Source organism: Ctenopharyngodon idella, chromosome 21, assembly GCF_019924925.1.
Source record: "Ctenopharyngodon idella isolate HZGC_01 chromosome 21, HZGC01, whole genome shotgun sequence".
Classification (NCBI taxonomy): domain Eukaryota; kingdom Metazoa; phylum Chordata; class Actinopteri; order Cypriniformes; family Xenocyprididae; genus Ctenopharyngodon; species Ctenopharyngodon idella.
The window spans coordinates 10,768,605-10,787,268 of NC_067240.1; the positions used below are offsets into that span (position 1 = coordinate 10,768,605).

General features: G+C 33.9%; 3 protein-coding genes across 4 annotated transcripts; 2 read left to right on the forward strand and 1 right to left on the reverse strand.

The window, feature by feature from the left end:
- On the forward strand, window positions 1-4,140 carry gpn3 (GPN-loop GTPase 3). Of its 2 annotated transcripts, XM_051877490.1 has the most exons (8): window positions 3-202; window positions 435-543; window positions 902-1,069; window positions 1,152-1,276; window positions 1,455-1,570; window positions 1,691-1,787; window positions 3,565-3,693; window positions 3,859-4,140. In XM_051877490.1, exons 1-8 carry the CDS (start codon window positions 155-157, stop codon window positions 3,922-3,924), a joined length of 858 nt encoding a protein of 285 aa, XP_051733450.1. In that variant the 5' UTR covers window positions 3-154; the 3' UTR covers window positions 3,925-4,140. The 2 variants fall into 2 exon arrangements, with proteins under 2 accessions (XP_051733451.1, XP_051733450.1); XM_051877491.1 differs by lacking the exon at window positions 3,859-4,140 and having other exon boundaries at window positions 1-202; window positions 2,046-3,622.
- Window positions 4,141-4,472: 332 nt separating this feature from the next.
- On the forward strand, window positions 4,473-8,511 carry arpc3 (actin related protein 2/3 complex, subunit 3). The gene is made up of 7 exons (XM_051877495.1): window positions 4,473-4,637; window positions 5,078-5,177; window positions 5,295-5,371; window positions 6,812-6,880; window positions 7,016-7,142; window positions 7,265-7,359; window positions 8,252-8,511. The coding sequence occupies exons 1-7, from the start codon at window positions 4,632-4,634 to the stop codon at window positions 8,312-8,314; spliced, it is 537 nt and encodes a 178-aa protein (XP_051733455.1). The 5' UTR covers window positions 4,473-4,631; the 3' UTR covers window positions 8,315-8,511.
- A 609-nt stretch (window positions 8,512-9,120) lies between these two features.
- On the reverse strand, window positions 9,121-14,647 carry ube2g1b (ubiquitin-conjugating enzyme E2G 1b (UBC7 homolog, yeast)). Its single transcript, XM_051877497.1, has 5 exons — window positions 14,373-14,647; window positions 13,435-13,537; window positions 13,197-13,294; window positions 12,947-13,125; window positions 9,121-10,599 (listed from the first exon to the last, which is right to left on the reverse strand). Exons 1-5 carry the CDS (start codon window positions 14,413-14,415, stop codon window positions 10,513-10,515), a joined length of 510 nt encoding a protein of 169 aa, XP_051733457.1. The 5' UTR covers window positions 14,416-14,647; the 3' UTR covers window positions 9,121-10,512.
- Between the last annotated feature and the right edge of the window lie 4,017 nt (window positions 14,648-18,664).

The following is an 18,664-nucleotide window of genomic DNA, read 5'->3' on the forward strand; positions in this document are numbered from 1 at the left end:
TTTTGACCCTAGCGGGCTTCCGTAGGTGACGAAAAGACAGCATGGCGACTGTAGAAATTGTAAGTGGAACACACTGCCGAGGCAAATAACGTTTTTCTGTGAGATAAGTGAAAACAACATAACATCTAGTGCTGCTGGAGCTGGAGAATTGACAATGCCTCGATACGCGCAACTAGTGATGGGTCCTGCCGGAAGTGGAAAGGTAACTCAGTACCAGGATGACTAGTTGGGCTAACATACTAGATTATCCATAAAATTATGATTTTGTTGTTTTATTATATATCTGTGCTGAAGTAAAACCATAAACACTAGACTGGTCTGCATTGCGTGTGATTAAATGTACAAAGCATGAACCAGTGTTATATCGTTGCTTTCAATATGGTATAGTGATTTTAATATTGAATTGAGTTATTTTCTCTCTTTTTTTTCCCCAGAGTACTTACTGTGCCACAATGATAGACCATTGCCAGGCCCTCAACAGATCTGTACAGGTGGTAAATCTGGATCCAGCTGCAGAACATTTTGAGTATCCTGTCATGGCAGGTGAGGAATCAATACATAGACACACACACAGTATACCATATTTTTTTAAACATTATATTATATATAATGACAATGACAAATACTGTAAAAAAGAGTAATTTTAATACAATGATTTGATAAACACATTAAAATTGTAAAAATGCATACCATTTGTATTTCATAACTAGTGTTGCATTTGTCATTTATGTTAACTTATCCAACATCCTAGCGATAAAACTGCATATAGGTTTACATAGTTTTTTGCTGAAATATACTCTCACACTTCTTTTTTTAGGCAGAGAAATACTCAATAGTGTCATTTCTGTAACTAGTTTGTGTTTAAAGACATGTGTTCTGATACAATTGACCCCGTATATAGATATTCGAGAGCTGATCCAGGTAGATGACGTTATGGAGGATGACTCCCTGAGATTCGGCCCCAATGGAGGACTGATCTTCTGTATGGAGTATTTCGCCAACAACTTTGACTGGCTGGAGGAGAGTCTTGGTCATGTGGAGGATGACTACATACTGTTTGATTGCCCTGGTAAGAGGTGATGTGCCAGATGTATGGTGCTGTTGAGGACTGGCATGGAATGGTAAAGTGTGTTGTGTCTTCTTGACTGCAGGTCAGATCGAGCTGTACACACATCTGCCTGTTATGAAGCAGCTTGTGGAACAGCTGCAGCAGTGGGAGTTCCGTGTGTGTGGCATCTTCCTGGTTGACTCGCAGTTCATGGTCGAGACCTTCAAGGTAACGCTTGTCACATGGCAAAGACAAATAATGTAAAAAACAGTCTCATGTTGTTCTATACAAATAAATATAAGTATTACAGTTCTATAAAGTGGAAGTGAAATTGTTTTGGCAAGTGTGGGAAATTATTGAAATGGTAAAAACATAAATTTTATATTTGTTGTAATTCATTTTCTAGTTTATCTCTGGAGTTATGGCTGCCTTGAGTGCTATGGTCATTCTAGAAATTCCACAAGTCAACATAATGACCAAAATGGATCTGCTCAGTCCAAAGGCTAAGAAGGAAATGGAGAAGTATGTTTTGAGAGATCTTGAAATGAGATCTGTTTATAATTCAGATTTTTAACCTACCATTTAGATGTCATGACTGTGTGTTTTTCTTTTTTTTTTTTCTTTTTTTCTTTTTTCTTGCAGGTATCTAGACCCGGATATGTACTCAATGATGGAGGACAACTCTGCTGGTTTGAGAAGCAAGAAATTCAGAAAATTAACCAAGGCCATATGTGGTTTGGTAAGTTACAATTACAAAGATTTGGCCTTGAGTCAAGGCATTGATAAATACTGGTATAATATTATTACATATATTGGTATAATAATAATTTTACTGGTATGTATTTAAAGGTGTCCTAGAATTGAAAATGAAATTTACCTTGGCATAGTTGAATAATAAGAGTTCTGTACATGGAAATGACATACCATGAGCCTCAAACACCATTGTTTCCTCCTTCATATGTAAATCTCGTGCGTGAAAAACACCACGGAAAAACAGGCGAATCTCAACATAACACCGACTGTGACGCAACAGTCGGGATCATTAATATGTACGCCCCCAGCTTTTGCATATACCAGCCCCTGTTCAAGGCAGTATTAAGGTCGTGGAGCTACACAGCCGAATCATCAGACGTTCTGCAGGTATTGTGAAGCATGCAAGCAATGACAATAGCGAAAATGGCAGATGGATCCATAATTGTTCATGATCCACGATATCATGATATATTTAGTGATATTTGTAAATTGTCTTTCTAAATGTTTTGTTAGCATGTTGCTAATGTACTGTTAAATGTGGTTACAGTTACCATTGTTTCTTACTGTACTCACGGAGACCAGAGCCATGTCTTTATTTTCATTTTTAACCCGAAAACGCTTGTAGTCTGTATAATTCATAAACGCATCTGCATTCTTATCGGGTCTCTCCAACTGTGTGTAGCTTTAGCCCCGTTAGCTGTGCAGCACTATCAAAATCATTCAGAATCAAATGTTAGCAAACATCCACAAAATACATGCCATGTGATCTGATATGCTGCATCACCAACAGTTTGTAATGATCCATTTTGAGAGATATATTGTGAACTTCAGTATTGTTTATGCAAAGTTTAATGGAGTCGCGAGCTTGGGGGCAGGGAGCACGAGCATTTAAAGGTGTACACACCCCAAATCAGAGCATTTGTAATTCCACCCCAAAACAGGCAGTTAAAACATGGTATAATAAAAAATCTATGGGGTATTTTGAGCTGAAACTTCACAGACACATTCTGGGGACACCTTAGACTTGAAAAATGTCAATTCTAGGGCACCTTTAAGTGCATCATCTAGGGCTGAACAATTTCAGGAAAAAATTCAGATTAAAAATGCGATTAAAAAAAAAAGAAGCTCCTGTTTTGCTGTGCTTGTTTGTTGGGCTGCAAAATTTGGCCAAAAATAATTTTTGATTATTCTATAAATCTGACTATAAAATGATAAAAATAATTATTATTAAAAAAAATATTATTTTTATTATTTATATTTTTTTTTTATTAACAAAAAAAATAGTTGTAATAATTCTACTTCACTGTAGACACATTGAGTATTTAATAATAATAATAATAATTTTATTTTACAGTACAACTGTAAAAACACAATACTAATATTTGTCTTCATTTCTACATTTTCTTTTTCATTTTCAATGACTAAAAAGATCACTATTATCCTTAAAATATTAAACAAATTAAGAAATATATTACTTCAGTGTACACATTACAAATTGAATATTTAATAATAAACTAAAGCTTCTTTTTTGGCTACGTTTATAAAGATTGTCATTACATCTCATCCGTGGAAATGTTTCACTGAAGTCACACACTAGATTTATTTAAATCGCAGCATTTGCAGTTTGATAATCGCATAGCCATATCACGATTTCGATTTTGACAAATCGTTCAGCCTTAGCATCTTCACGCTGAAAATATCTGGAGATAAAAGTTTTAAAAAATTTCTTTAGTAAATTGTTGAAATTGCACTGTTTTCTTTAGATTGATGATTACAGTATGGTTCGATTCCTTCCCTTTGATCGCACTGATGAGGAGGGCATCAACATTGTCCTGCAGCACATTGATTTCTCCATACAGTATGGTGAAGACCTGGAGTTTAAAGAGCCCAAGGTTTGTGCTTAAGGCTACTTAGTCCCGCCATATGCTATGAACTGATGTTTGATTCAACGGTGTATTTATAATGCCTGTTTATTGTTAAAAGAATAGAGTTGTTTTAGATCAAATTACAACACAATATTATAATTTTAAACATTAAACTTATCCTTTTTTCTCTAGGAAGTTGATGAGGAACCCAGTAACACGAATTTTGACGAGTTCTTCCAAGACACAGCAGATTCTTGAATCCCACGGTGAAGCCAGACTATAGATGTGTTCCACTAATTAATTAAGAGTTTTGTTTATATAAACAATATTTTGTCATGTTCATAATGTCATTGGTTGAAGGATGCAACTGAAACCTGTGCTATATCTCAATCTTAGCAGAGTTTTATAAAATGTAATCAGTTTTTTTTTTAGAATTGTCTATTTATTTTTGCAATAAAAATGGAAATGACAAAATGTGGTTTGAATTTTTAACGGAAAAAAAATCAAATAAGTATATCTCAAAACGTTACAGCCTTAGAAACATTAAGAAAGACATATCCTTGCAGAGGAGTGGTTTATCTTTATGGGTTATTTAGTAGTGGGATGTTAAATTTTAAATTTTGGCCATCCGGTCTTGATTACATCCTTATTAAAACCCAGTGCACTCATGTTGTCTAGGTAAGCAGCTCGCTAGTTTTTGATTCCCGTGACGTCAAAATGGATTGGACATTTTAATGGCACACGCAAACTTTTAAAAAATGTAAAATAAGTGATATATAAAGATTTTGAAAGAAATTTAGTAGCAAGTAGCAAAGCCGGTGTCATTCGGCGCCCCCCAGTGGTTATGACGGGATATTGTTCTTGGAACTTCCTGTATCTGTGTAGGGTGGGACAGCGGAAGCGGCACCTCGCAGCGCTGACATATTCATTTTTTGCCAGCTAGATTTGGGACGTATTGTACCAAAATGCCGGTAAGAAATTATCAAACGTTACAATTTAAACGATAAGCGCAGTTTTTTGCTTCATGAGCAGTTGTTGTGTCACGTTTTAGAGCTGGAGCTAACAAAAATATTTTAGCATTATTAGCCATAGAGCTAACCTATACATCATCTTACACTGGCTATTTTTTTTTTTTTAGAAATGTAACAGTCTAACAGTTTTACAAGGACGTCGTATTTTATTATGTTTTGGTCTTTATGCTTTATATATGTGAAAGTGTCAGAAATTTGTTGCTGATTTGTTGCATCTGTTCATGATGCAAACAACTGGATTTCCTCATTTCCATTTAGTGCAATGATCACTGATTCTCTTCAGATATTGGTCATTTAAAAAAAACAAAAACAAATTTGCTGTATTAAAGAAGTAGTTCTGTTTGACTCTTGCATTTTATGTAATCTCCCACTCTCTTCAGGCTTACCATTCAAGCCTGATGGATGCAGACACCAAACTGGTGGGGAATATGGCGTTATTGCCCCTTAAAACACAGTTCAAGGGTCCTGCTCCTAAAGAAAGTAAGAAAGTTTGCTTGATTTTATACAGCACTGTGAGCTCTAAGATTCTTCCTTAAATGGTCATCATTAGTAAAGGGTATTTTAAAACGAGTTGTTCCTTCCTGTTTCCATATTCAGCCAAAGACACAGATATCATTGACGAGGCCATCTACTACTTCAAAGCCAATGTTTTCTTCAAGAACTATGAAATTAAGGTAAGTGGTGAATGTCTGTACAGGAAGTGTACAGGAGCCTGAAAAATGTACTTGCGTGCCTTGACACGAATTCATAGGTCTGTCCTGAGAGAGAAGAATAAAGGTTCTCTCTGTATCCTCATTTAAACGTTTTACATATATACATATACTTTTTTTTAAAAAAACATTAATGTTTAATATCAGATTTTAATTAGTTGCATTTCAGATGCTTATGAGCACTTTAAAGTCGGCATGAAATGGAAGTTGCGATAGCCTTTTCTTCCCTATTGTGACGTAGGCCTATATATCCAAGTGAAACAGCTTCTTGAACAAGAAAAAATGTAGGACATGACTTGATTTTGTCCATCAGGAATTTATTGGATCGTTGTAGTTTGCATTAGAGCAGGGGTGTCATACTCCTGGAGGGCCACAGCCCTGCAGAGATTAGTTCCAACCCTGCTCCAACACGCATATTTGTAGTTTTCAAATAAGTCTGAAGGACATGATTAGCTGGATCAGGATGTGTTTAATTAGGGTTGAAGCTAAACTCTGCATGGATGTGGATGTGAGTTTGACACCCCTGCTATAGTGCACAACAGTTGGGTTCCAGAAGTATAAACTCCATTCATTTTTTTCTTCATATAGAAATTGATTTTAAATGATAACATGGCATTTGCCTCGGCTGAAGCCATCAGCCTGCATTATTTCAGACTGTTTTTAAAATAATAATGTTTAACAGTGGAATTCCTGGTGAAAAACTACATTACCCATAATGCTGTACAGAAAATTTCTGCCCACTCCCATGTAATGAAGTCGATCTCAGTGCTCTCAAAATACTGAAATATATATGCATATATTGTCATATTTCATGGAATAGAACTGTTGTACCTTTGTCTTTTTGTCCAATTTTCAAAAACGTTTTTGCTTCAAAGTTTGCAGTGTTGTGATTCACCTAGTAGCTGATTGGCTTGGTTCATGGCTTATAATTCTTTAACAAAGATTATTTTAAAATCCCAAAAAAATGTTGGAACCAGTGCCACTGAAAATGGGCTTTATTGTGCTTTATTGCTGTGAAGTTATGTGAGTAACAGGTTGTCCCACCCTCACGCCAGTAAACACATCATCACTGCAAAATGGAGGGGAAGCTATTCTGATTAAAGATTACAAGAACTCATGTATTTAAACAAAACGAAAAAAAAGAGAGAATGGAATTTAATAACTGATGAACTTTGAAACATTTGACACTGTTAATGAACTGAATTGAGTTGAATAATGACACTATTGTCTTCTGTAGAGCTACTTTATAGCTAAAATTGAATGTTTCATAATTGATGAACTCTGCAACAATAACACTGTTATTTTCCTATTACTGTGAAGCTGCTTTGACAATCTGTATTGTATAAAGCAGGCATATAACCAGTATATGAATAAATGAAGTATTTATTTCTTTAATTTTGATAGAATGAGGCTGATCGAACTTTGATCTACACCACTCTTTACATCTCTGAATGCCTGAAGAAGCTCCAAAAGGTAACTATTGGGGAGGGGTATAATTCATGGTATAATTCAAATGTTCAGTGATTAATCGTTTGTCAGGTGTTGTTGGTTTTCTTCATAGCTAATGCTCCATAAATGTCTGTCTACAATCTTATAAATGATTTCTAGTGCAGTTCAAGGGGTCAAGGAGAGAAGGAGATGTACACACTGGGAATTACCAACTTTCCCATCCCTGGAGAACCTGGCTTCCCTCTGAATGCAATGTATGCTAAACCCTCCAACAAACAGGAGGAAGGTATGGCACAACGAAGTCAAAACTTTACTGAGTGTTATTAATTTGTACATCCACTTTATGAAGAGTTTATTATAAGTGCTATTGCCAAATTGATCTAGATACTGTCTTTTTCCCCTGGACAGAAACGATGAGGGCTTACCTGCAACAAATCCGACAGGAGACAGGACTGAGATTGTGTGACCGTGTGTTCGACCCTCAGACAGACAAACCAAGCAAGGTGAGGAATTATTACATTTTATCAGTCAAATCAAGTTAATTGACAAAAGCAAGAGTTTTTTTTTCTTTGCATTGTGACAATTATTTGAATTACAATTAAAAATTAATAAATAATAATTGAGAAAAGCGAGAAAAGTTTTTTGGAAGCTGTTTTAAGTTTTTTGTATTGTCACATTATTTTGATGACAGTTAAGGACATTTTCCTCTAAAGTTTTGTTACTGTAAAAAAAAAAGATAAAAGTTAATTATGCGTTTATTTAGGGTTTTTTTGCAACGTTATTTTCATCATGACAATTATACAGAGCCCTGTACATGACACGCTGACAAAAATATAATTTTTTACATCAATATATATCATGGCCATTATTTAAGAATTCGTTCACTCCTTTTAGTTAAGTCATGTCCACTAATTAAGAATTTGTTCCTGCGTTTTATGAATCCATTCCCTCGTTTCAGTAAATCGTGGCCACATTGAACTAATTTGTTTCCTCATTTTGATTTAATTAAAACAAGGGAAGGAATTATTAAAACGTGCTGACGTATTAAGTCGTGGGAATGAATTGTTTATTCATGGCCACGATATACATTTTTTTTTCCCACGTCATGTGCGGGGCTCTGTAAAAACTTGTTTCAACTTTTTTTTTGCATTATATTAATGAGGTCACAATGGAAATATGATTATATTTTTAAAAAATCTTAATGGTGCTAAAATAGGCTTCATTTTCTTTATGCATAATATTTGTATATTTTTTTATTTCAGATTTTCGTGTATATATATTACCCATTTTATTATCCATATATACCTAATTTATCCATTTTCATAAGATTCACGTTATTTGACTAATTTCTAATCAAGTGATTATGATAATCATTCAAATGTCTTTGTTCTACAGTGGTGGGTGTGCTTTGTGAAGAAACAGTTCATGAACAAAAGTCTGTCTGCACCTGGCCAGTAACAAACCTCTCAGGATCTCCCTTGGTACTTCTGAGTAGGATGTGGATGGATTTTTTCTTTAACTTTTTTTTTTCTTTAATGTGTATGCGAGCGTGTTTATTCCGATTCTGTTTTTTTACTGGTGATATCAAGCATATTTGATTTCCAGCCTGTCATGTAAAGCAGGAGCAGATCAAATAAAAATCTATTGAAGAGAAACAGTATCTTTCGTCAATGGATGATGACATACTACTAATAGACTTGGTGACAGTGTTATTTTTGTAATATTTATATACAATTTTATTAATATTTCAAATTAATTTATATTTTAGTTCTCATTTTAGTTTTAGCACATGTGCTTTTGTCATTTTTATACTTATTTTTCTATATTGTTTTAACTTTTCAATTCAGTTTGTCATTTTGGTAACTTTACAATAAGGTTCATTAGTTAACATGAACTAATAATGAACTGCACTTATACAGTATTTATTAATCTTTGTTAATGTTAATTTCAGCATTTACTAATACATTACTAATACAAATCTTAATGCTCTGAACTAACATGAACAAACAATGAACAACTGTATTTTCATTAACGTTAACAAAGATTAGTAAATACAGTAACAAATGTATTGTTCATGTTAGTTAATAGTTTAATGTTTAAGTAATGAACCTTATCGTAAAGTGTTACCATCATTTTAGTACTTCAACTTAAAATTATTTCAGTTAGTTGCCAAGGCAACATTTCTAATTTATATTTTTAGATTTATTAATGAAAACTAAAACGATTAAAAGTAGTTAACAATAACAACACTGCTTGGTGGGTAGTGAGTTCATAATAATGGTTTTATTTATCTGAACTTATTAAAGAACAAATGATAATGACATTCATATAGTGCTCAAAAATCAATATGCCACCAAGGACCATACAAACTGGAGTAAAGCTGTGGAATTTCACACCACTGAATCAAATCAACATGACTGAAAATGTAGAACTTATTGCTTAACATTGTTTTCTGTCTTTTGAACAATACAGTTAAATTTGCATTAGTATACAAGACCAAACAAATATCACTGACAAGATGTGTTGCCAAGAAACTTTTGCACCCTTAGAAGTTATTGAGGTAACTGCTTTTTACATGACTGACATACAGTAAGACATAAACAACAGGACAAAGACAAGACTGAATAAAACATAAGGACAAACGGTAGATATGTAATACAAATGCTACATTTTAATGAGCAATTACATGATGGGGCCTTCGGGAACAGAAGAGTGAACAGGATACAGTCATAAATGAGATACAAAACTACGGGTGGGGTGGGGTATCACAAACAAATGACTGATAGAGCTATGGTACAATACATCATATTTACATACACAAAAAATACAGCTTTTGAGCTTACCATTTATACAAAAAATATTCTCTGTCTCATGCAAATATGTAACTTTTTGGTTTGTCCAAAAGAGGATTCCAGCTCAAAAAGTGAATAGACATTGAGACGGACTTGACATCACTGAATACAATTTTCCTTTTTGACAGGAGAACAACTTAAGGCAGCAGAGAAAGAGATGGCCCTTTAAGAGACATCTGTGGTATTGTTTTGTCGTTTTTTTAAGGGAATAGGGCTGTCCCGACATGTCAGTAAGGAGGGGAAATCAGCATCGATTCTGACCATCAGCCTCTACTAGTACCATAAACTCACAAAACACGCCAGAATTGCATAAAAACTGTTCAAAATTGATGGCTCAGTGGCAGATTAAAAAAGCGTCAAAACACAAGTGTCATGCAGTACATTTTATCATAATTAAGATAATAAATAATTCAGACACACTAGAGGGTGGGGGGAAAATCGGCATTAACAAAACGTGCTATAACTCACACATTCAGATAAAAAGAAAAAAAGAATTACCCAACGGAGGCTTTGCTCTGATATCTCTGATATAACTGGTGCAACCCCAAATAACTGGTGAATAAAATTAAGGTGATCCCCTATTAAGGTTTGTAACTGGCATATCTAGGGGGGGCTGGTTAGAATTCAATTTAGGCGATAAAGCATTGTCACACAAAAACCTATTAAATTGATATGAGCTCGTAATGGGTTTTTAAAATCAATGCAGAAATAAATCCTGAAACCGAAATGTCTGTCTTTGACCTCAAGATATGGAGATGGGAACTGAGAGTATATGTACTAACAAATGTAACCATGATGGGGCATCTAGTCGAATGCCATCTCTTGGCTTTTCCTCACACAGCGGGCGACTTTCCTCTTGAACTCGCCGTTGGGATCCTCTCTCCATTCTTTCTACAAGTCGAACACAAATGAGAAGGTTTTAGTCATTGCTTCAGAAGAACAAAAACATGAATCGGCATTTACTGCCCATTTTACTTAAAATGCAATTTCAGAGTGAAATTGGATAGAAGAGGTGGATTTGAATTTATCCACCGGCAATTTTTGAGAAGACTTTTCTGTCAGGACAAGGAAACTTAAATGGTAACGGTTCTTTTTCAAATCCATCTTTTACTGTTTTTTCTTTTTCTTTTTTTTTGCTATTAATGCTGTATCCATGTGTGACAAATTTGTGTTAACATTATCTGTTCGCCAACATTTGTTAACATTCGTTAATCACATTAGTTAACATGAACTAACAATGAACAATACTTCTCCAGCATTTATTAATCTCAGTTTATACTAATTTCTACATTTAAAGCATTTTTAAAAACAAAAGTTGTATTTGTACATGAACAAACACTGAACTATTTTTATTATCTAACATTAACAAAGATTAATAAATGTTGAAAGAGATGCATTGCTCAGTTAGATCATGTTAATGTTAACAGTTGAGATGTTATTGTTAAGTGTTACCCATTTGTTTTATTACATTTTGATGAGAAGTTTAAATGGCCATGAAATCAAAATTGGCTTCTTTTTTTCTTCTTCTTTTTTTACGGGATACTTCTATTTTATAAAAAATGCATTGGTGGAAGGTAAAGTATTTCTAATTTGTTATTGTACTTAAGTAAATTTTTCAAGTATCTGTACTTTATCAGAGTATTTTGATTTTGGGAAACTTTTACTTCACAACAATCTAAAGTATAGTATCATACTTTTTACATTCCATAAAAACATATCGTTCCTCGTTATTATGAACTGAAGAAATCGCCACCTCCTCTGAGACACAAGAACAATGTCAGATTCTTTCCAGTGAACCTGCTGAATTGGTTCACAGATAACACTGAACAATTCGTTAGTGAATCAGACTGATCCAGTTGCAGCTGTTCCTGAGTCAACAACTAATTCAATGATCCAGTTAAAGAAGAGCCAATATGTAAAATGTGTGTGCAACTGATGGTTTGTTTGTTTATTTTTAACGCCATGCCAGCGTCTGTGGTATCAGGTTTTGCTAAAAACCCTATATTTGGTTTAACTTTGTTAAAATTTTCTTCAAAAGAGTTAACTTAATAAAAAGAGGTTTCTTACAGGGTTAAAACCAGCACAATCTAATAAAACATGCTTCAATGATAGAGTTTTGATAGAAAAAACATGATGGCAAATCTTCTAGTATTAAAAACTTATGTGTCATCTTGGAATGGCCTATTCTGCAACGAGTATAAACAATCTGGTCCTATCGGTTTGAGATTTGATAGAAACTTCTTCCAACATTGGGGCTGATTACATGGAGTTTGTGCAAATGATGGTTATTAATGAATTTTATAATAATGATTACTGTCAATGAAATCATATTTAGGTCATGACTGTCAGCGATTTACATGTTCGCATTTGTGTGTCGCCATCTGTATGAGGTAGGCAATTATACCTAAAACTAGTATGTTTGCATAGCGTTCCTTTTTTTTTTTTTTTTACATAATAATTTTTTCCCCATTTCTAAAATACTATATGGTACATTATTTCACTTGAATTATCAATAACGTAAATTGATATTATATTAAAGTATAACATTTTGATATTGTATAGTAATGTGTGTAATGATATAAAAATTTTGCTTATTTGCAATATATATTAATGTCTGCTTTTTCCTTATTACTGCTGACTACCAACTAGTCTGACTACTGCTGGCCTGAATAAATATAGGGTTCATCGATCAGTGCTTTTTACTTTTAATAAAGTTCATTAAAAATCAAGTACTTTTGTACTTTTACTCAAGTAAAACTGAAATGAGTATTTATACTTTTACTGGAGTAATATATTAATGGGGTATCTGTACTTTTACTCAAGTACTTGATCTGTGTACTACCTTTATCCACCACTGGTTTCATGCCAACTTTATATAATGTGACACTGCAGAGTGAATCAAATATTATTACATTAATCTATGTTAAATTACCACGTCTATTTGCCAATGTTATAGAATGGCTGCAATTCCTACAATTATTTTTTTTATCAGTTGAAAAAGCAAGTCATTTCATAGGCTGAGCAAGTTTATACATTTCCATGAAATGTGAATTATTTTGATTAAAGACAATTTTCTCCTTCTAGAATAAATGAATTGCATAAGAACACCAGAAATGTTTATAATATAAAGAGAGTAAATAGGGTCAATGTTGATTTCATGGTGATTCCTATTATAAAACATGATTCAGTTATCATTTAAAAAAAAAAAAAAAAAAAAAAAAAAAATCACTAAACTTACAGCTGCATCCACATTGGCTGGCGAGTCCCCATTGGGGTCAGCTAACATGGAGATCACACTAATCATGATGGTCTCTACAGTGTGGATGGGCAGCCAACGCTCCTCGGGTTTCTCATAGCCAAATTTGTCCTCTCCTGGCTCATGTAGGATTGAAATGCACACATCTCCGTTCTTCGCAACTGGTTAGAGATGAAGAATAATATCAGTGTCAGCTGCTATAAGGGTTTTCACCAAAACTGACATGCCTCACCATTAGGATGCCAAATCTCAGTAATAAACTTCATCTTAGGAGGCCGAAGTGGGTAATCATGAGGGAAGATGAGATGCGCCTTAAAAAATCCACCTTCGCTGTAAATCAAAAACAGAAAAAGGAGTAAACAGTTTTGTTGTAAGAGATTTGAGCTTTGCAGAAGACTAGATTAGTCAACTGGCCACTCTTACAGCTAAACCCAAGCACCACATGGCTGGTAACAGGATTGGTTACTTACAACAATGTGTCTTGAGGGCCAATCACGACAACCTCCCACTGATAGATATCCTCATCATCAATCAGACCAGCAGAAAAACCTTCCACTGGGTTTTTGTTGAGCTCTGTAAGATGTAAAACAAAGCATCAACTCAATTTTTAAAGTTACATATATATATATATATATATATATATATATATATATATATAAATAATTATAATTTACACACACACACACACACACACAATATATATATATAATCTATATCGGCCAATATTGGCTATTAGATTACATTTTCTGTCATCTAATGCTAACTTAACCTTAAATAATTAACTTAACTAAGCTAAGCTTTAAGAACACTAATAATCTTGCAGATATCACACTTCTATTTTTAATACCTTAGTAATGTTGTGATCATTTGACGCATTAAAACTATTGATTTTAATATGTAGAAATAAAGATGTAAAAATAGATATAAAGCTTGTCATGTACTAACATGCATGTAATTGTATTTAATAAGACAAAAACCTAAATGTGTTGCTATTGTTTCATTCTTGCCAGGCCAAAAATATGTATACTGCATATACTAACACGTGTCAACTGATACTATGACCGGCTACAACTTACTTTTTACCATTCAATACCATTATTTTAAAACATAAAATGCTATGTTTACAAATTGGTTATTTTCTTAAATACAGGGTATAAGCTTTGTGATCAACATGTTTATACCTCACCAACTTACTCAGCTAGCATGCTAGCCAAACCTTCTGACCTTATTACTTTACAAGTGGAAATAAGAAGCCCATAAGCTCTTACACAAACACTGACACAGTGGGTTACGTTACACACTATGCCATTTTGTTTAAAAAGTACAGATAGTATGGATAAAAAAAAAATAGTTAGTATAACAAAATGAAGATGATTTGTACTATTCACGCTAACAGTTAGCCACTTACCTGCTAGCTGTTTTCGCAGAAGCAGGGCCGATTGCTCAGTCATTTTATTTCAACTTAATGTTAACAAAATAAATAATGTCTCAAACGGAAAAAAGGACGAGGTAAAGTCACCGAAATCAATGCTGGAAGTCAAAGTTGTTTGACACGCAGCTCTTAGACAGTGTATTTGAGATCTACTTCACATGCGCCGGGAACTGATACATGTGATACTGGCACTGACCTCAAGGCTGTGTATAACTAGGAAGCTCCTTACTACAGCAGTTTTAGGCATCTTTTTGGGAGCGTTCCGAGCTGTGAGATGACCAACGATCCAAAAATCGCCGTCTATGTAGGTAGCTCACTAGGTTTTCAGACACAGCCAAAGCCAACGGGTCCAAACAAGCCAGACTTTGTTGATGATTCTGCTGAACAGAAACCTTCAATCGCCGAATATCAGTTGTTTTAATTTTAACAATACAAGCAAGAAACTGACTTTTTTTTTAAATTATGAATATTTTGTTGTAGTGGAAGTCCATATGATGCATCCTCGGTGCATTTTCCATTTTGAAAAAGGTATTTTAAAGTTGTTGTTTTTTTTTAATTATTATTACGATTTTAACCATTATACAGAATAATAAAATCTGTATAAATAAAATGACATGGCACTCAAATAAAATGCTTCTCAAAATAATTTTAAAAGTTTTTAATTTTAATAAAGATGTTGACTAATTATAGGCTAATTATAAGTAGTAGTGTTGTTATTGTTAACTAAAACTATTAAAAATTGTTTTTACAATAAATTTGAATAAAAATAAATATAAACCTGATGAAAAATTAAAAAGAAAAACGTATTATAATTATTATGATTACAAATGTTGTGCCATGTTATTTTTATATTGTATTATATTATTATCAAATGTTTTTATTGATTTACTGTAAGAAAAAAAAGAAGCTTAGAACAAGAGAAAAGATACTGGTAATTTTTTGCTAGGACATCCGTTTACGGACATTTCCTTAAACCCTAAAACACAACACAATGCAATGCGGGTAAATCCCCTGTGAAAAATAAATATGTAAAATTTCTTCATAATAACACAATACATTGGGAGCTTTTTCCAGATTTTTATTAGAATGTAGAGTCTACAAATGTCGACTTTGTACATAATTTTATACGAGTGGTGAAAGTTAGTGGTGGAGTGGTGTTAGTGCTGTTTACTGATATCACGTGTTGTGCAATTACAAACAAATACACTAGATGGCAGTGTCTGCTTGAAATTCCTCTTTAAACATCCCTTATGTAAGAAACACTTAGTAAAATATATTTTGTGGTTTGGTTTGACTAGAATATAGTAACTAATAAATAATAAAGTTATAATATGTACTTATTCGTTTGATCAAATATCGTTATATGTCAAAACCAAGCTTTAACTGCCTTTAGATCACCCTGAATCGGTTAGTCTGAGTGGATTCACAAAGCCTGGCCCATCCTGTATCTTGAGAGCTTTACAATCCTCCTGACATGCCAGAATCTTACATTTGCTTTTTTACATAACCATAAAAGGCAAACATTTGGCTTCCAGCCCAGAGACTGATACCAAACATATACTGAATATGGGAAAGAGTTGTTAGCAAATACATTCCACATCAGTGAAACTCAAACAAGAGGATGGTTTTCTGAATAAACAGCCATGCTCAGGTGACAAAAGGAGCACTTTGTGTACTCGTCCTGGCGTGTTTCCTCTGATGGCACACACTTTGAGGAATGGTTTACATCAGATCTGTCTGTCGCACTCTATGGTTACCAGAAATTTGTCATGTGCCTTATCTTTTGTTGATATGTTTAGCATGCAAATGTCACCCCACTGTATTACACAGAGAAGAGACGGTACAATGAACACAGTGTAATCCTACGGAAAAATCTGACTCTTCTCATGAACTCTGGGATGCCTTATTACTGATTCAAACAATCCAACTCATCTTCCACACCCAACAGAATAAGTCACCTACCTATACAGATTGAAAAAAAAAATGCTAATAGTTACTGGTTAAATAACCATTCTGAATTCTAGATCAACTAAACCTCCTGTATAATTTTAAGATTCTTGTAGCTAATTGAAACCCATTACAGATATAAATCCATAAAGAGCATCTACAGGTTTGTCCAAACAGCTTGACACTTCATTGCACATCATTGAGATGCTGACCGAGTTGTTCTCTCAAGCCTGCTGCAATTAATGTGTCAGTCATGAGGTTTGTGATAAATGGGCTATTACTGGCTCAGTTGACCTTTCAGTGAATGGAATTACGATACAAAAGAAAACATCTTTTGTTTTATCCTTTATAAAGCTTACCGTGGAAGTTATTGTAGCAATTCAATTCAGCTTATGTAGTTCACAGTTTGGATTCACAGTTAACTGCGAATCAAAACCTGAGCATCCTGGTTTCCACAACATTTTGGTTTCCATTATTTTTCTGGTCATTTATGATTTCTGCATAAAGAATTTTTAATCGTATCAGATAACATCCTATGTCATGAAATTATGAGCATAACTTCAAAAATCCATGATTTTTAAAACATTTTCACATATTTAGGCCTGAATGTCTCTGAAATTTCCAGTATTTACATGACGTTGAGAAGCCTGTACAGCAGATAATATAATTTATATTTTTATGTAATATTTTAATACATATTAAATGGTAATGGTATAGTTTGAAACTCTACCAAAAATACAGAATAAATCAGTACTGATTTGAGGTTAAAGTTTCATAATAGTGTCAATCAGGGAAAAACACCTTCTATTGCAATGGTCAGAGACCTCGACAGATGGACTGTGAATCTGAGCTGTAAGATTATGTTGATTGCCTTTTTTGGACATTTCTGTTTCCATGAGCCAAATCAACTTTTATGGAACCATAGGGACATCAGCGTACAGTAATGGTTTGTGTGTGTGTGTGTGTGTGTGTATTTATCCGTAAGTGTTAAAACAAAGTTCCAGATCTGGAAACAATTAGTTGACGCTTATTGCAACTTTATATTCCAGATAGACATTTGACTATGAGATCGACTTATAAACAAGCGACATGAAAAAAACCATGTCATATCTCCATGACAACCCAGCTTTGGGAAAACTAATTTAGCTGTTACATATCTTTTTATCTGAGCCTGTAGGGTTGCAAAATGGCTGCAGACCCAGGGTCCAAGTTAATCTTATGATGTTGTTTCATTCCTCCTTTTCATCAGTGAGACAGTGTGCAGTGAGTGGCCTTATCTTGTGTGTTCAAATATAAGCTCCAAATGATGCCTGGGTAATGGTGAAGAACAGTGAACAAAGCACTATGTGAAGAAAATTAGTCCACACAAGCTTGCTTTCTACATTGTATCTTACACAAATAAGAAGGATAACATGTTTGGCCACATGACTACCTGTTTAATTGTTTAATTAATCAGACACATCTAAGATAAATGATCAGTTTTAATTAAGAATGGGCTCAGCCATCCTGAGAAAAGAAGCTTGTCAGTCACATTTGAACCACGACACATGACAGAACATCCGTCTGTTGTTCTTTAGTTAAACTACATGACAGGTTTGTGTGTGTGAAAGACTTTGATAGCAATTCCTTTTTATAACATAACTGGGATTCATACCCTTTATTTCCTATTGTCCGAATAAAAGTTGTAGGCTATAACAAATTGTCATAGTTTCACTCTGGTGAATATTTAAGGTAATTGTATTTTTGAAGGTCAAGTCTTGGTTATACAAAAAACAACATTGCCACCATTAAAATGATCCAGGAAAAGGATAAGTTCGTTAAAACAATTATGGAACACAAAATGATTTATGAAACAACAAACATGCAAAAGATTAAAAACAAAAATATAAAATCCACAAATATTTTAATAAAAGAATTCAAATTAGGCCCACAACAGCTAAGTTACAAAGGCAACGTTCTTATTTTCATTAACTTAATGTACTGAAATACACAACAAACTTACTAAACCTTCAACTAAAATTAAAATATAAAATAAAAAAAAATAATAATTCAACGTATTTGTAAAAACGTTTAGGTCGTCAACGAATCGTATGTAGCGAATCGGTTGTATATGATTCATCAATATTCACTGTCGCCACCTACCGGCGTAACCTGCAGAAAATGGCACGGAACGAGTGAATGAATCTTTTTGGTGAGTCCATGGCATGAATCAAACCCCCTACCGTCTCTAGATTGTGCATTCTAGGGAACTATCTTTGCTACACCGCACCTTTCTTCAACTGGAGTGACGTCGGCCAAAGCAAGGAGGGTCAGCTGATCCA

Coding starts and splice junctions, on each gene's coding strand:
- gpn3 (XM_051877490.1), top strand. CDS start 155: ATGCCTCGATACGCGCAACTAGTGATGGGTCCTGCCGGAAGTGGAAAG. Junction 544..901: donor TGAGTATCCTGTCATGGCAG/GTGAGGAATCAA, acceptor CCCCGTATATAG/ATATTCGAGAGCTGATCCAG. Junction 3,694..3,858: donor TGGAGTTTAAAGAGCCCAAG/GTTTGTGCTTAA, acceptor TTTTTTCTCTAG/GAAGTTGATGAGGAACCCAG.
- arpc3 (XM_051877495.1), top strand. Junction 6,881..7,015: donor GCCTGAAGAAGCTCCAAAAG/GTAACTATTGGG, acceptor AATGATTTCTAG/TGCAGTTCAAGGGGTCAAGG. Junction 7,143..7,264: donor CTCCAACAAACAGGAGGAAG/GTATGGCACAAC, acceptor TCCCCTGGACAG/AAACGATGAGGGCTTACCTG.
- ube2g1b (XM_051877497.1), bottom strand. CDS start 14,415: ATGACTGAGCAATCGGCCCTGCTTCTGCGAAAACAGCTAGCAG. Junction 13,295..13,434: donor GGCCCTCAAGACACATTGTT/GTAAGTAACCAA, acceptor TTTGATTTACAG/CGAAGGTGGATTTTTTAAGG. Junction 13,126..13,196: donor TGAGATTTGGCATCCTAATG/GTGAGGCATGTC, acceptor ATCTCTAACCAG/TTGCGAAGAACGGAGATGTG.